The following is an 18,304-nucleotide window of genomic DNA, read 5'->3' as shown; positions in this document are numbered from 1 at the left end:
GTGATGATATGCATGTACCCGTGGCTGTGTCTGGGAGATTTCTATATTTGAAACAGGGCAATAAAAGAAAAACTCACTTTCTTTTGGCTCAGCAGTGGAAAATAGAGTATCTCAAACCATGAGACAGCATAGAAGTTCATATATTGAGAAAGTAGTAGTGGCTTCAGCAGTTAGGGGCAGTTGTAAAGACCATGGGTTCTGCAGTTTGTAGTCAGATCTGTGCTGGCATCAGATTTTCTGTAAGTGCCAAGTGCTCTGGAGAGTAGCAGCTGTGAGTATTTGGCAGGTGCCATTTTTAGTGACCATGGGCTGGAGTTAGTATAAATAAATGCTCATAAGTTGAGGACAGCTTATTCTTGGATAGATGTTTGCTCTGCAGATGCATTCCCATGCATCCAGTATAGAATCTGAAAATATTTTTTAAACCAAGTTCTTTAATATTGTTTTCAAATTAAAATGAAGTCATGAAATCATACTAGAATGCACCTTAATTATTTGATTCTTATCTGTAATGATTATTCTTAGGGAGATATAGGTAGATGTCTGTTAGGGATTTTGGGGACAGGGGTTAGAAGTGGTGGTAGTAGAATAAAACTCCAGACAAATCTGTCCTTTCCATGTTAATCTTTTTAGAGAAGTAAGATTATACATCATCACTAAATATAGGAAAACTATTGATTTTAACATAGTGTAACTTAGATTTCTTTAAGGCATTTATAGTTTTAAAATTGTAAAAAATCAAGTAGTATTCTCATGTACTAAAATTAGAACAGAAGATAATATAACTGCATTCTTTATTTTGCACCAACATCAGTTCAATAAAATTTGAGTCTTTTGAAGGTACACTGAAAAGAAATGGCAAACATGCTTAGTAGTGATACATAAAACACTAAGGCATGTAGTTTTCAGAATCATGGCATTCTTTGAAGCATAAGCTACGTCTAAGGTATATGTAGATGTTGAGTAAAAGTTGCAAGCACAACCTTCCTAATAGGCTGGAACACTTGGGACAAACCCCACCTCACCCCCATTTAATATCCAGCTATCATGAAGGCACCAGTGCTCTATCATCAAAATACATATGGTGAAGAGTTCCCTGCTCCTCTTAAATAAGTAATCCCTATGCTTCCTCCTCCTTAATGTTGGTATCTTTGTGGCATCCAAGACTATCTGCCGTTGCTAGAATTGCTCCTTATTTTTGTATTCCCCACAGTATTTTGCCCCAGAATGCAACACTCTTCAGAAATTAATTTTTTAAGTCTATTTATTTATTTTGAGAGAGGGGGAGAGAGAGAATCCCAAGCAAGCACACTCCCCACCTATAGTGAGGAGCCAACACAGGGCTCAAACTCACAAACTGTGAGATCATGACCTGAGCTGAGATCATGAGTTGAACACTTTTCTGACAGAGCCACCCAGGTGCCCCAGAAATTAATATTTTTGTTAAAATCATAGGAGGCACTTAAATTCATTGTTTCAATTAAAGCTATAGCCTTATTTATCTTAAAGTTTTTGAGATACTTAAGTTAAGCTGACAGAATTTTAAGAAACTGTTTAGAACATGAGTTGAAAGGGAAGTGTTTTTAGTTTATTTGTTACTCTGTCATTGTGATCTCTTTATATTTATAAAATAGTCTTATGGTATGTCTTCTGTTTGTATTTTTTAATCCCTTTTGCCTTTTAGTGACTACTCTAGTGATTATTCTGACTGGACAGCAGATGCAGGAATTAATCTGCAGCCACCAAAGAAAATTCCTAAGCATAAAACCAAGAAAGCAGAAAGCAGTTCAGATGAAGAAGAAGAATCTGAAAAACAGAAGCAAAAACAGATTAAAAAGGAAAGGAAAAAAGTAAATGAAGAAAAAGATGGACAAATATCACCAAAGAAAAAGAAACCCAAAGAAAGAAAACAAAAGGTTTTTTTGGTTTTTTTAATATAAATTGTTTTCTATGAAAACAAAGCACACTTTTTAAAAGTGCTGCTGATAAACATAAATGCTGTTGAGGCGTACCAGCAAGTAGTATTGGAAAAAACTCAGAAGTATACAGTAGCAAAATATAGTATGCCAAACGTATTTAATTTTCTCAAGTTTTAAATTAGCATGTGCGAGTATTTACTTATAGAATTACCATATTCTCAATATTGAGCATTTAATCTTATGAGCAGATTTTTTTTTGGTAATCTCTTGGGATTTATTCATTTGTGTATATAAAAAAAGTTTAAAAACATATAGTTTTATGAGTCTTTTAATTTCCTTTGCTTTTTGACCATCCTTATTGATTGTTAATTGCTGAAAATAACCAAGCATAGAGCACACATAACTTGGAATAATAATGGCAGAACTTGTCATAGTTGACTACAAGGCAAATATGAATCTAAAATAGGATACTACAGTTATTAATAAGCTTTCATTAATTTATAGAGAAGATGAGCCATAATTAGATGATCCTTAGGTCAGTAGCAGTATTGACTTGATTACTTCATCTTTAGTCTGGGTAATTTGAGACAAATCAGAACGTAAGAGATAAATGTTATGGAAATAAGAACTGTCAGCTCTTATGGAAATGGAATTCTTTTAAGAAAAATAAGAGCTGTTTAACTTTTGCTCTAAAGTAAATGAAATACAAGGGAGATGTTTTCTATTCCCCAAAAGACTATAAGTAGAAAGTATATTTGGTTGAATAAACACAAGGGAGATTTTTTTTAACCTCTTTCATTTTTAGAATTAAATATAAGTTGTTAATTATAGGATTAAATACTAGGGAGGCTGTCTTTATCTCTAGAGAGCTTTGAAAATTTTAAGAAAACTTCTGTTTTTAATGTTTATCTGTATCATCTGAACTCTTGTTTCAGCTTTATAATTATTTATTAATTTGGATTCCACAGCCTACTATTCTTATTACTTACTTTGCTTTTGTCTGGGGATGATTTACCAAAGAGAGTATCACACATATATGTGCTCAGTTTTCTTTTGTGTGTCTCTTATGTGTCAGTGATGATAAATGTAGGCTGACCCATTATTTTAGGTGGTACACAGACTGGTTGAAGAAAACTGATTTAGCCTTCTATCTGACTAATAAACATTTTTTTTCTTATCTCAAGACAGTTTTGATTAACTTTTGAGGTTTACAGTGTTAAGTCACTGTGAGAACGTAATTTTTTTGTCTCAAGAGTGCAGTTTACCTGACTCACCTGGTTCCTTTTGATTGATAATTGTGTGTAAACTAATACCTTGGGCTTTTTCATGCAATGCCACATTTAGATCCACTGTTGCTGTTTGGCATATTTTAACTTCACAATTTCTATTGAAGTATTACAACAGGATCTGTGTGCCACTGAATTTATGTGGGACAGACTTTAAATATCATGAGGTAAAGATATTATAGACTGTTCCCTTCAATTTGATTTTTGTACACATGGTTTGGTATTAGTCTACCAATGGATCTAACAATAGAATTGTTCTTATTCTTTAGTCTCTTTGTTATTCCAAATAAACACAATAATATTTCCCTTCTTACGCATAGGGTCATAGAGTTGGAAAGTTACAGATTCATTAAGTAATATTTACTGCAAGTATGAACAGATGAAGACATTTTCCATATGACTAATTGTATTCAAATTAATTAAGAGCCAGTAAGGCAGATAAAGAAAATGGTTATTAATAGAATTCTCCAGAGATGCAGTAAAGTCATCTCAGATGTATCTGATATATGTCCATTATATTGTTAGGAACTCTGGAAACCAGATTAATAAATTTTTATTGAAGGCTTACAGTTTATAAAGCAATACAGTGGATAAAAAGAAGTGTAAGACATAGTACTTATCTGAAAACAATGTGTGATTAACAAGTTGCTTTAATCCCCCAAGATAAAAATAGAATATCACATTGTCTAATATGTTTAATTACCAGATTAATTTTATTTTATTTTTTCAACGTTTATTTATTTTTGGGACAGAGAGAGACAGAACATGAACGGGGGTGGGGCAGAGAGAGAGGGAGACACAGAATCGGAAACAGGCTCCAGGCTCCGAGCCATCAGCCCAGAGCCTGACGCGGTGCTCGAACTCACAGACCGCAAGATGGTGACCTGGCTGAAGTCGGACGCTTAACCGACTGTGCCACCCAGGCGCCCCCTAATTTTAAAGATGATAGCTCGAATCAAATAAGGACATCTTTTCTTAGAGTTTCAGGTTAAGGCTTCCAGAAATAAGATGTGAGGTAAACCTAGAAGAATTTCCATGAATACAAAGGAAAGATCTCAATTACCTGTATCTCCAAAATGAACAAAAATTCAAATGATGAGGCTGGAAATTTTGAGGAATATTCAGTGCATTTTATTTCCTAAGTGGTTTTAAGTACTAAGTGATAGAAACCTACTTTAAAAATTCTAGGTTTCCCAAGAATTATTGAGGAATAAGATGTATCGTCGTAATGATTCTTGGCTGTGCCATACCAAAGTCTTACAGTTATAAATATTATTCCTATTTAATAGCCAACTTAACCTGGTTTCATGTAAGTGTTGTTCACTATTTCAGTCAATATAGGTATTTTCCTTACAGGGAGAAATATTTTTCTGCTATAATTAATAGCCCATATTGAGGCTGGAATTAACAATTTTCAGACTTTTCCTACCTTTTTTTTTCTTTTTATTAATAAGTCCAAGGAAACCTTTTTCACACATACTTTAACTCAAAACCTCAATGTATAAAACTGAAATCTGTGGCTCTAATTTTTTTTTTCTTTTTCAAGTTTTTATTTAAATTCTAGTTAGTTAACATATAGTTATGATTTCAGGAGCAGAATTTAGTGGTTTAGTGATTTATCACTTATTTTAACACCCAGGGTGCTTATCACAACAAATGCCCTCCTTAATACTTGTTACCCATTGAGCCCATGCCCCACTCACCCCCCCTCCAGCAACCCTCAGTTTGTTCTCAATAGTTCAGTCTCTAATGGTTTGCTTCCCTCTCTTTCTTTTCTTTCTTCCCTTCCCTATGTTCATCTGTTTTGTTTCTTAAATTCCACATGAGTGAAATCATATGGTATTTGTCCTTCTGTATTTCACTTAACATAGTACATTCTCGCTCCATCCATGTCGTTGCAAATGGCAAGATTTCATTCTTTTTGGTGGCTAATACTCCATTTTATATATACACCACATCTTCTTTATCTGTTCATCAGTCAGTGGACACTTGGGCTCTTTCCATAGTTTGGCTATTATTGATAATACTGCTATAAACATTGGGGTGCATGGGCCTCTGAGTATTTTTGTATCCTTTGGATAAATATCCAGTAATACAATTGCTGGGTCATAGGGTAGTTCTGTTTTTAACTTTTGAGGAGCTTTCATAGTCTTTTTCAGAGTGATGCACCAGTTGTTCACCTCCTTTTGTTCTGAATGTTGTCTGTAGGTTTTAGTTTATCTGGTTCTTTTTTTGTGGTGATTTGGAGAGACTGAATAACTATACTGCCATTGCTGCCGTTTTCCCAGAATAAGGTTTTTAAAAGCTGAATATATATTTTTGTTCAAAGATATCTTCCTCCTTTTATTTAACTACGTTTATAGTTATTTCAAAGGGCAGATTGAGAGATGAATGCTTTTCTGATAATATTACTTTATAATGTTCTAACTTTTAGAGATTGGCTGTAGGAGAACTCACGGAAAATGGTTTGACATTAGAAGAATGGTTACCTTCAACATGGATTACAGATACTCTTCCCCGAAGATGTCCATTTGTGCCACAGATGGGAGATGAGGTACTTTAAAATTTTTAAAAACAATCTTATCTTTAAGCCTTTTTTTTTTTTTTAATAGCTCTTGAAACAGAACTGTAGAAAACTGTAGCAGTCTCATAAAGTATCTCATTTTTGGATGCTTGTAAGCTTTGTATGGAAAAACTAATTAGGAGGAAAGCTCCAATCTTTTTTGAGGCTACTTGCCACTTTAAATATTGCAATAGCAAAAACTAAATATTGTAAGAGAATGGGAATTTTATTAACATTTTAAAAACTTGTATTGTTTTTAACAAGAGGATTCTATTGCCAGTTTTCTTTTCCTTTCTAAAAATATTTTTTTTTCTTAGCTTAAGGCTTAAATATATAGCATGTTAAAGGAAAAATGCAATTCAGCATTTTATTTCTATTTAATTTTATTTTATAAGTTTTCCTTTAAATACAATGTTTATAATTTATTTATTAGATCTTTTAAAATATTTATTGTCTTAGAATAAGGAATATTTCATTTTTTAAAAAATGTGTTTGGCCATCATTTTGGACTATGCACTTATGAATTTGAAATGAAAATGTAAGATCTTAGATCAAAATTTCCCACTCCAGGGTTCATGTGTTCTTATTTTATGCATAGATGTTCAGAAGCAGAGTCATCTGGTATCCAATAGATTAGCAGTAATAAATTAGGAAGTATAATATGAGCTTCTTTAGCAGACCACACTAATGAGCAGTAGAAAGTGGCAAGTGACAGTGGACAGTAAAAAAAAAAAAAAAAGAAAGAAAAAGAAAAAAGAAAAAACAAGGGGCTCCTGGGTGGCTTAGTCGGTTAAGCGTCTGACTTCGGCCCAGGTCATGATCTCGTGATTTATGAGTTGGAGCCCCCCCGCACTGGGCTCTGTGCTGACAGCTTGAAGCCTGGAGCCTGCTTCGGATTCGGTCTCTCTCTCTCTCTGCCCCTCCCCCACTCAAGCTCTGTCTCTATCTCTCAAAAATAAATAAACATTAAAAAAAAGAAAACATATAATGCAAGAGTAACTCTAAAGAGCGGTCCAAAAAAACTCATTTAGAGACCCTACTAAAGAAGACATGAAGTGCACAGAACATTCCCGTAATGGTGATAGGTCCTAACAGATCCTTGAGCATCAAGAAGATGCTTGGTTAAATTATATTTATTATTTCCAGTAAATTATATTCACTATTACTAGAAACTGTGTAAATCCTTGTTAAATAATTTTCTTTCAATATGTTAAACTTGTCTTTTTGATCATTGATGCTTAAACAGGTAAGTTCTCATTATTCAGCAAGCACTATTCCTTCATATGAAATTTCAAACAACTGGAGCAAAAGTACGTAGAATAATGGATATCCCAAAATGTTACTAAGAACTCAGTAACATCTTTAAAATTTTAAGCAGCATTTCTTAACAAGCTCTATTATTTTTTTTTGTAGTGGGAAGAATAGGTGGTGTCAGACTACTATGTCAAGTACCAGTTTACAAGATGGTAGTCAAGTGTCAAATTTGACCTTCATAAAATTGGAACAAATATATGCCTTGTTCTCTTTTTAACAATAAAATATATTTATATAAATACATTTTTCATGTTAAAGTTTTCTGCATATGTACATACCACTTGCTACCAAAATAAGTGAATAATAAACTGATGGTGACTCCTACTTACAATTTACTTTGTTATACGACATAGGTCAACTTACTTTGAATCCAAAAATAAAACAGTGAAACAAACAAACTGCTCATTTTATCCTCTTAATGTGTAACCAAAGTAATGTTATTTAGAACACTTTGTTTATGATTAAGTGACATTAGGACAACTTTAGGAAAATAAGGGGAAAAATAACAAAATACTAGAATTTCTTTCTGTTCAAAGAACATTAAATTCTCTCCTGCAATTTTAGCTGATACCTTGCATCTTAGGTTAAAGGAAACATTCAAGTTTTAAAACTGTGACTTTATTTACTTTTTAGGTTTATTATTTCCGGCAAGGACATGAAGCATATGTTGAAATGGCCCGGAAAAATAAGATTTATAGTATCAATCCCAAAAAACAGCCGTGGCATAAAATGGAACTACGGGTATGGTGTTTATTATTTAAAAAGTTCTAGATTATGTAGAAAATTGTATTGAATGGTACTCTTTTCACTGTAAGAAACTGTTCCATGAAGATACCTTTTTTAGTTGAAGCAGTCCTAGAGAGTAGAAGGTATTTAATTTTCAGAGAGACACAAGATTGAATTTATATATTCCTATAGTTTATAAATTGGGTACAAAATGTAATTATAGAGAAAATTAGTACTAATGTCTAAGGTAAACTTCGTATGTGTGAGTATTTCTAGATTTATCAGACAGAGTTCAAAATTATGTAGAGGTCTTTGGAACTATATTGGAAAACTTTTATTTCAATAAAGTTTTCCCCTTTATAAATTTTTTATTTATTTATTTTTTAATGTTTATTTTTGAGAGAGAGCTTGAGTGGGGAGGGGCAGGGGAGGCACAGATGATCTGAAGCAGGCCCTGCACTGACAACAGTGAGCCTAATGTAGGGTTCAAACCCACAAACCGTGACATCATGACCGGAGCCAAAGTCAGATGCTCAACTGACTGAGCCACCCAAGCGCCCCTCTGTTTTTAAATTTTCTGTTGAGATATAATTTGTGTACTATAACATGCACAGATCTTCAGTACACAGGTCAACAAATTTTTACATGCACAGGATAATCACCACCTAGATCAAGACAGAAATGAAGAAATGTTTTAATTATTTTTATCAGTTTATTTTGTGAAGATGGTTTCTTATTTTTTATATCTTTTTTCAGGAACAAGAACTGATGAAAATAGTTGGCATAAAGTATGAAGTAGGATTACCTACCCTTTGCTGCCTTAAACTTGCTTTTCTTGATCCTGACACTGGTAAACTGACTGGTGGATCATTTACCATGAAGTAAGGACTATTGAAAGAGGCAGTGGTTTCTTAATATTGTAAATTGTTTTTCAAGATTCATATAAATTTGAACTTTTAGATATTTTTAGGTATGTGACCTAATCAATTTGTTTCTATTTGTAATTAGATACCATGATATGCCTGATGTTATAGATTTCCTAGTCTTGAGACAACAGTTTGATGACGCAAAATATAGGCGGTGGAACATAGGTGGGTAATTTATTTAGAAGCCATACATGTTCGTAATTTTTTTAATCTAATAAATTATTTACTATTTTTAATAATTTAGAAAAAGATAATCAGAGAAATCTTCTTGCCATTTGTGGGAACGTTGATAGCAAAGTAAGATATGGTGTCAGGTATTTAACAGTGGACCCTTCAATGCAAGGATTAAGAGTACTGACCCCCTGCATAATCAAAAATCTGTGTATAACTTTTAATTCCCCAAAGAGTTAACTACCAATAGCTTACTGTTGACCAGAAGCCTTACTGATGACAATTAATACATATTTTATATATGTATTATATACTGTATTCTTAAAATAGGGTAAGCTAGAGAAAAAATATTATTAAGAAATAGTAAGGAAGAAAAAATGCATATACAGTACCGTATATATCAGGGAAAAAAATCCATGTATGAGTGGACCCACATAGTCTAAACCTGTATTGTTCAGGGCTCAATTTTCTCCTTTTAATATAGTTCATGCTGAAATTCTAAACATGTTCTCTCTCAGATTTGGTAACTCATTAGATTGTTTATAGCTATTTCTTCAGCTGTTTTATGTGTTGACTTAAATTTTCTTTTAAAAATATAATAATTCAAAGTTGAAGCAGAAGATGTCTTCCAGTTCAAAATGTTTAATAATTTGGAATGGGGCCAAAGCTAAACTGACATTTTCCTTTTATTTGTTTAATGTTATAATCTTTAAACTTAATATTGTAATCAAGACTCAAAGAAACTTTAAAATTCTTAAAAGATTCCAGACATTTAAGATGTATTCATTTATGTACACATGGATGTGCAGTTCATTAGAGTTGGGTTTTTTGTTTTTGTTTTTGTTTTTTAATTTTCAAATAGGGGCACTCTTTGGAGTGGTACATATATGGCATATTTGGTTTGAAAAACCACATCAGTTGATATGCCAGTCCACCTCTCTTCCAGTGCCATTGGAAGGCATTGGCATGGTGATTTGTCTTGTTTGGTCATGGTAAACTTAGAAATTTACATATGTGTGCTCCAAAAAGAAAAATTAGAGAAATACAGTTTATCAAAATTAGGGACATGGGAGTTATCAAAAAATTTACATTCCATGTAAATTCTATTACACCATTTTTCTGGAAACTTTGAAAGGTATGTTCCATCATATAAGGAAATGAACCAAGGAAGAGAAAGACCTGGAATCCCCTCCCCTCCACCAGGAAACAGAAAATCCAGAACAAGAAAGAGCCAAAATGAATTCCCAGTAATAGTCCATAGAAGTCTCAGGATAGCATCTGTCTAGCAAGATCTATAAAATGATAATTCAGAAGATGTTGTCCTCTAAGAGCAGTCTTTAGGAAAAAAAGAAAATGGAACAGATGAATTATCTAATGTGTTTGACTTTGTTGGAAATTAAGTTGAGGAATGTTTTATAATTTAAGCCTTTAGAGAATGTGGGAAGACTTTATAAATACAGAGAAAACCAACCACAGACAGTGAAGCAGTTATTATACAAAACTATAGAAGAAGGGAATTGTATGTTTGGCTTTGTAGCAAACATAGTGCTGATAGAAACAAAATAGATTAAATAAAATACACATAAATTGTTTATACAATTAATGGAGAGGTCAGTACTTAATGTCTAAAATTAATGAGTGAAGCCATAGCTGTATACTCATTTAGAAGTCTAAATAAATTCAAGAAGAAATCTTTGCAAGAATTAGAGGTTTTTCTTAGTTTTGGTTATAAGCCTTTGGTACACTTGGTTGTTTAAACTATTTGAATGTGTTACTGATAAATTTTATTTTATATATATTTTTTTTGTTTTAGAGAGCATGAGTAGGGGAGAGGGGCACAGGGTGAGAGAGAAGAATCTTAAGCAGGCTGCATGCTCAGCATGGAGCCCAACACAGGGCTTGATCCCATGACCCTGGGATCATGACCTGAACTGAAATCAAGAGTCAGACACTCAGCTGACTAGGCCACCCAGCCACCCCTAAATTTTATTTTTTTAAAGACATGCATCTGCCAATAAAATGCAGAACAAATATTAACAGTCAGAATTTAGGAATATTCCGGAAATGAGCTGATAACCTATGTCTTCAGAAATGTTTAAAGTTTTCTCTGAATGGTGTACTCTATTCCTTGCTTAATTTCATTGTTACTCTGTAGTATTGTTTGTTGAGGTTAGACATACATTATCCAGTTCCTCTTCTTTAGCATAATGTCATCAGTGTATGTAAGATCATAAAAAATAGCTTTTTGAAACTCATGTTTACTGTAAGGTTGTGGTGACATCAAGAATGCTGTTTATTAATTATATGGTAGCTTCTCACTAAGCTCAGTGTCACTAATATACATGCATCTGAAGAGCAAGTAGAGATCTGATCTGATAGTGGATCCTGTTTACTGCTTAACATTGGCTGTTAGAATGCTTGAATCTGCATTTGGGTCCCAATGCATACCCATTCAAAGTTAGATATAATTCAGCAACATGCACTTGTGTTCTATTAACTTACTCCTGGCTCCAGTTTCCGTTTGTCATTAAATTTCTTTTAATTTTTTTTTTAGTTTTTTGTTGTTTTTTTTTGTTTTTTTTTTTAGTTTTTAGTTCATTTTATGCTATATGTCTCTCTAAACTTCTAAATCTTTTTTTTGTAAAAAATGAGAATATAAACAAATGCTTGCTCTTTTGGGTTTGAGAATGAAACTTACTCAGATGAGTTCTAAAATACCTAATTTGTTCAAAGTCACACAGATAAGTTATTTGAACTCCAGTCCTTCAGACCCTAACCTATGCTCACCAGGAGAAAACCACTCTGTACTGTGAAAGCCAAGGAAGAGGAAAGAGGGGCAGAAAGGAAGACTTGATTTACAGTTTTCATATGACACAGAAGGAAGTTGAGAAGATAGCTTATTGGGTCTATTGGGAAAGTAGTTTTAGAAACATGACAGTAGCTGAGTACAGTTGGGTAAGGAAAGAGACAAAAGGAATGATGTCTAGTTTACAAAGATTAGTTGTTTTTCTTTTTGTTTCTTGTTTTTATAGGAAAGGGAAAGTGAGTATATACAGGAGTGTTACAGCTTCAGGGTGATTGACATGAAAGGGACCAAATAGATTGGATGTTTTATTTTTGTTTCTAGGCTGGAGTCTTGATTGTTGGAGGAACTTGCCTATAGGAAACAAGAAAATAAAGATAGACTCTAAATACTTGTTGGGTAGAAATTATCTAAACTGTGCTTTTATTTGAATGAAAAGTTTGGGCATAGTCCTAATGATGAGCTTAAAATTCTAGAATGGTAAAAATGCTTAAGAGTGAATTTCTCCTGGCCCTAATAAATATAAGAAATGGTACTGGAAACTGGTAAGTCATATTGATGTGTTTATTAAATAAGTTTTTTCTTCAATATTACTAATTTTATTTATTGTTTATTTTGGAATGTGTAGGTCACTTTTTATATGTTTTCTGAAATTATACAGGCAGTTTAGATTTGGGTAAAAAGGAGTAAGTACAGCATCAGTACATTTCAGAGTAATGAGATGGCTTTTATTCTTATCCAGGTGACCGTTTCAGATCAGTCATAGATGATGCCTGGTGGTTTGGAACAATTGAAAGCCAGGAACCTCTTCAGCCTGAGTACCCTGATAGTTTGTTTCAGTGCTATAACGTTTGGTAAGGGAGTGTTTGTTGTATTTTAGTTCAGCTTGAGTTACTTTTAATATTTTCCCCCATCTGTTAATAAAGTGACAAAGACACTTCTTTTAAACACTTAATGTGATTTTGTAAAACTTACAACACAATATTTAGATTTTTTAATGTAAGGATTTTCCTTCCTTTAAGCTGGGACAATGGAGATACAGAAAAGATGAGTCCTTGGGATATGGAGCTTATTCCTAATAATGGTAAGTGTATGTTAGGCTTTTTGTGTCTGTGTTACAAAATTAGTTTCTTAAATAAGGAATCTGATTTGCTGACTTGCTATTGCGTAGGGTTGTTACGAAGAGCAAACAAAATATTCCGCAGTTATTTATTGCACACCTGCTGTGACCTTGGATTGAAGGTAGAGATGGCATAGCATTGAACATGATAGACATAATCTTTGTCCACTTGGAATTTATAATCTTACAGTGAAGATTGAAATTAGTTAATTATAGCAAAATATGAAAATGTTTTGCTAATTATTGTTCCCTCCTAGAAGGTGAGCATTTGGGAGCAAAGATTTTTTTTTTTTGTAACTCCAGTGGAACACTTAAGACTATAACATAATATTAAGAATATTAAGATTCAGCCTTTTGAGTGAGACAAATACTCATACCCTGTCTCTGCCATCTTCTGTCTGGTGTCATCTTGGCAAGTTCCTTTTTTTTTTTTTTTTTTTTTAAATATTTATTTATTTTTGAGAGAGAGAGAGCGTGAGCAGGGGACGGGCAGAAAGAGAGGGAGACACAGAATCTGAAGCAGGCTCCAGGCTCTGCACTGTCAGCCCAGAGCCTGACACGGCTCAAACCCATGGACCGTGAGATCATGACCTGAGCGGAAGTCAGACACTCAACTGACTGAACCACCCAGGCACCCCTTGGCAAGCTCTTTAAAAGACTTAAAACTTCAGATTTTTAGGACTTCAGCCTTTGAAAGTAGGTAAACTAATACAATACAGGGCTGTTGTGAGAATTAAATGCCATCATGTGCATAAAGAGCTTAATATAGAGCCTGACACATGTAAGGGCCTCCAAGAGTAGGTAGTTTGCTACTAATAACAACTGTCTTCTTGCATATGGCCTGATATATATTGCCTTAGGATTAGGGAGTCAGATTTGGGCAGTAAGCAGATCTCTTCCTGGAACTGAAAAAAAGCCGGTGTGGGTGAAGCCTGTAGATTGCATTTTCCTTCTACCTTAGTGCCCATATTTGTTTCTATTTTTAAAAAGATATCGCACACATAAGTGTATATGCATAAAAGGACTTAAAAAGCTGTATATTCCAGAATATTAAGAATGATTATAAAGGTTGGGGATTTTTCCCAATGTGTCACTTTTCTTTTCAGGTAAGAATAAAGACTTTAAAAAACAAAAGGGAGGAGCTCTTGTGACATAATAGAAATAATCATTTATAATGCAGTTGTTCACTAGTTATTGTATTCTCAAAAGTCAGAGAAAAGATAACTTGGAAATTTAACCCAGCTGGTAAACCTTAGAGATGAGAAAATCATGCTCATACATTATCTAAAACTAGTTCTTTCTCAAAATTATCGCTTTGAAAATTTAATACCAATAACATATTTTTTTATCTCACTACTAAATTAGAGCTGTTTGAAACTATAAAATATCTTATACAACTTGTAACATTGTTACATGGCTTATCTTCTGATTTTATTTATCTTGTAAGCTTGAGTTTGAAGTCACATTGGACTATATATGAGAGAAGTGATGCTAGTCAGTGTTGTAATGCTTGGGGTATTTCTTGAAATGAATTAGTGGCATTAATTAATACGGTATTTCCTACCTAAATTTAGCTGTGGGTGAAGGGGGGGGTGATTTTTGTTGGTTTTGTTCTGTTCTGATATATATACACACATGCACCTATGGAGTTTAATTACATTTTGTAGAGGAAGAATTTTGTATACAAATAGTAGCATATTTTCCAGTGTTCTCTGATGAAGTCTAGCTCAAAGGAAAAGGTACTTGGCAGATTTGTAAATTTTATGTCACCATCACCTCCTAACAGTACTGTTAAAGATTCAGGTATGCAGAAGGCATGCCTTCATCATTTAAAAGCAAGAAGCATAAGAATCATCTGTTAGTATTAATAATTCTGTTTCCACATTTTAAAAAGTTGAGACTTCGATTACAGTATTCATGAAAAACACCACTTTAGTTCAGTTTCACCTTGTGTATGTTTTATCAAAATAAATATGAAGATTATATTATAAAATTCAGAAAATCTTTAATTTCTATCATTTTACAGAAATATTTGTCCTTTATCTGAAACCAGAGCAAGTTGTCTGGTATAATTTTGGAAAAGTAATTATATACCCGTCTAGAGAATTATTTATAAAATTAATGTTTAAAAATTAATGTTATTGACCCTTGAAACATATTTCTCTTTAATGAAAAAAAGGAATATACTTACCAGATCTTTACAAGATTATACTTTAGGTTTTTTTGACAATATCAACTCTTTGTAAAGATAACCTAAATATTAACAAATAACCTAAATATTAGCAAGAAAGACATATTTTAATTAAATCTGCTTTTCTTTCTGTGTATTTCAGCTGTATTTCCTGAAGAACTAGGTACCAGTGTTCCTTTAACTGATGTTGAATGCAGATCATTGATCTATAAACCTCTTGATGGAGAATGGGGTTCCAATCCCAGGGATGAAGAATGTGAAAGAATTGTTGCAGGAATAAACCAGTTGATGACACTAGGTAAATAATAATAGTAACACAGCAATGCAGGACAAGCTGGCAAAAAGCAAAGGAAAGGAAAACTGTTAGTATTTGAATAAAATTTTTCTTCAGTGTCATGTCAATGGTTTTCAAACAGAGTGAGGGCCCCCAGAAATGCCAGGGATATCTCTGAAAAATCTGGATCCTCCAGAACCCAACTTGAAATCCCTCAACATATTTAAGCTGACATGATGTGAATTGGGAGAGTGGGGCTGAATGCTGAATTATAATTATATGAATAGCTGTACCAGTTTTCCCCTTAACTTTATGAATATATACACAAGGGAATACTTGCAAGGTAATAGGAGAGAATGAAATGCTTTGTCTCATATGAAAAAAAGAAAAACAATGGCCACAAAATGTTTGGTTATCTGAATTAAGGGCTTCCAAAACAACTCTAACTGGTGTGGTGGTTGGTAGCAATCCCTTCTGTCGATAGGGAATCAAGCTTAAAAAAGGGAAAAATGATGAATAAGAAGAGGAAAATACTCTGGAGACACATATTGGATGATATTTTCATTTGAAGTCTTTTTAAATATGGCAACACTTCATTTAAAGAGTCTATAAATATAATCCTAAATAATTTTAGTAGTAGTTTAGCATAAGAAGTTGTCTTACACTAAATGTGGATAAGCAAAAAATGGAGAGTGATCTTTATCAGGTTTTAGATTTTTCCAGTTTACTGTGTGCCATTTGGTCAGTGACGTTGAGTCAGAGACTTCTGGATCTGTTCTTCCTCTGTACTTGCCTGATATTTCACAGAATTATGTTGTTAAAGTAAGGTAAGTTTTTGAGAAAGGTTACATTTGAATGGAATGTGTTATTATAGTGTTACTGAATGATTGTGAAAAGCCTACAGATTCAGGACTGGCCAGGTTTTAAGTATAGAAATATATGTATACTTAATAGGTCAGATTTATATATTATCTGTCATGGCTTTTCTTCTAAGAAATCTGAATAACAAATATCCCTAGAATTTTGCGGTATAAATATAGATGTAATAAGAAGTGAGACTCTACTATGCTAGCTAAACTGTATGTATTTTCTATGAAAAGACAGTGGCAGTCTAAGGGTTATATGAATCAGAACTTGTCTTAACTCAAGCAGAATTGTGAAGTCTTGTTAAACCATGAAAATTAAACATACAAACTAATTTTTTTATTCTAGATATTGCTTCAGCGTTTGTGGCCCCTGTAGATCTGCAAGCCTATCCCATGTATTGCACTGTAGTGGCGTATCCAACGGATTTAAGTACAATTAAACAAAGACTGGAAAACAGGTTTTACAGGTTAGAACCCATTTGCTGTAGCTACTACCAAAAGAATACTAAATGATCCTTGGGTGTTTCTCAAACTTTAATGTCCATACATATTACCTAGGGATTTTGTTAAAATGCAGAGTCTGGTTCAGTAGTTTTAGTAGGACGTGAAGTTCTGCATTTCTAAGTTCCCTGGGATGCTGATGCTCCTGATCTATAGACTTGGAATATGGTTCATAGATATGGTTTTTTCTAGTTGCTAATGAGTGGGACCTCACTGTCTTTATACTGTATTTTACAATTCAAGCCAGAGTATTTCATTTCCCACAGACATCACATTGAAATATTTGTTCATGGATTTTTTCATAGAACAATATTAAAAAGTTGTGGGTTTTTTTTTTTCTTATTTTGCTTATAAATACTTAAGAACAACAAAGTTAGGAAAATTAGGGTATTTTTCATAGCTGTACTTTAGCTTGAAATATAGAGTTTAAAAAAAAGACGTCTAATTTAAATTAATTTGCATCTTCTAGTTAGCGGTTTGAGTAAACATTGAGTTCTAATCTGAGACATGCATCGTAGGCTTATTGCCTAGAATACGTTTTTAGAAAAGTGAATTTAAGTCTATAGTTTTCACATAATGAAATCATATTTCCAGTTTTCATGACTTTTGCTTAAATTAAAAGACAACATTTTAATTTAAATCAGTGCATTAAAAAATTTCTTTGGGAGGGTCCCTGGCTGGCTCAGGTGGTTAAGCATCTGACTTTTGATCTTAGCAAAAGTTCCCACATTAGGCTCTGCTCTAGGAGTGAAGCCTGCTTTAAAAAAAAAAAAAAAAAAAAAAAGTTTGTGAGCACTTTCATTTTACTGCAGTTCTTTACATTACTATTCATTTTAACTTAGGGGAATTTTTATTCATATTTCATATATTTTGATATAAAATGTGCCTTCGGTTCTTTTTATTCCTTAAATTATAATTCTGATTTGGTACTTTCTGTGCCTGCACTGAAAACACCATTTATTATTCCTTAACTTACTAAGCAAGGTTTTTCAACAAAAGCATTATTGACATTTGGGAGCTAGAAAATTTTTTATTGTGAGGGGCTGTCCATACCTTTACCCTTTGGGTGCTAATAGTAACCCCTAGTTGTAAAAAGGAAAAATGCCTTTAAACATTGCCAACTAAGATGTTAAGACTTCAGGTTCTAAAGATTTTTCTGATCTTGTTAGGTGCTTCTGCTGTTGGTATATTGATATTTGTCAAAAGCATAGAGATGAGGAGGAAATCATAATGATGTGCGCCTCCCAGCCATCTTACCTTCAAAGTACACTTCTTTAAATCTTTTTTAACATCACATGTTAGAAGTTTAAGAGAAAAGGGAGTAGTTATTTTTAACTATATCCTTCCTTGTCCCTAGACCCCTAAAATTGCTAAGCCTTAAGAATTGTACTTAGTGCTTCAGAGATGGAACAAGATAGGGGAGGAAAACGGGAGAAAGAGTTGTTCCTATACACTAATTGTTGGATTACAGCTAAAAAGATAAGCTCCTGACATCTCCCACTATTGTTGTAAATGTACTTTCTCATAGAAATACTACTTAATATGGTAATTGCTAACGTGTAGTGTTTTTTAGGGTACATTATAGCTTAAATAGGCTTTATTGGCAATTGCTTAGCTTAGTAGTCACTTTAAGAAAAAATCTTG

General features: G+C 33.2%; 1 protein-coding gene across 5 annotated transcripts in view; it reads left to right on the top strand.

The window, feature by feature from the left end:
* The window catches only part of PHIP (PHIP subunit of CUL4-Ring ligase complex), a 139,457-nt gene that overhangs the window by 96,038 nt on the left and 25,115 nt on the right, over nt 1-18,304 (top strand). For all 5 annotated transcript variants that reach the window (XM_040474003.1, XM_040474000.1, XM_040473999.1 and 2 more), the window contains 9 exons: nt 1,685-1,916; nt 5,640-5,759; nt 7,716-7,823; nt 8,565-8,689; nt 8,817-8,899; nt 12,451-12,562; nt 12,731-12,792; nt 15,162-15,317; nt 16,506-16,626. In XM_040474003.1, coding sequence (XP_040329937.1) covers nt 1,685-1,916; nt 5,640-5,759; nt 7,716-7,823; nt 8,565-8,689; nt 8,817-8,899; nt 12,451-12,562; nt 12,731-12,792; nt 15,162-15,317; nt 16,506-16,626 — 1,119 coding nt within the window. The remainder of the gene's footprint in view (nt 1-1,684; nt 1,917-5,639; nt 5,760-7,715; nt 7,824-8,564; nt 8,690-8,816; nt 8,900-12,450; nt 12,563-12,730; nt 12,793-15,161; nt 15,318-16,505; nt 16,627-18,304) is intronic.

The sequence above is a fragment of the Herpailurus yagouaroundi genome, unplaced genomic scaffold, assembly GCF_014898765.1.
Source record: "Herpailurus yagouaroundi ecotype Mexico unplaced genomic scaffold, PumYag 139, whole genome shotgun sequence".
In the NCBI taxonomy this organism is placed as follows: domain Eukaryota; kingdom Metazoa; phylum Chordata; class Mammalia; order Carnivora; family Felidae; genus Herpailurus; species Herpailurus yagouaroundi.
The sequence above is the reverse complement of the archived record's forward strand: the minus strand, read 5'-3'. Positions and strand labels throughout refer to the sequence as shown.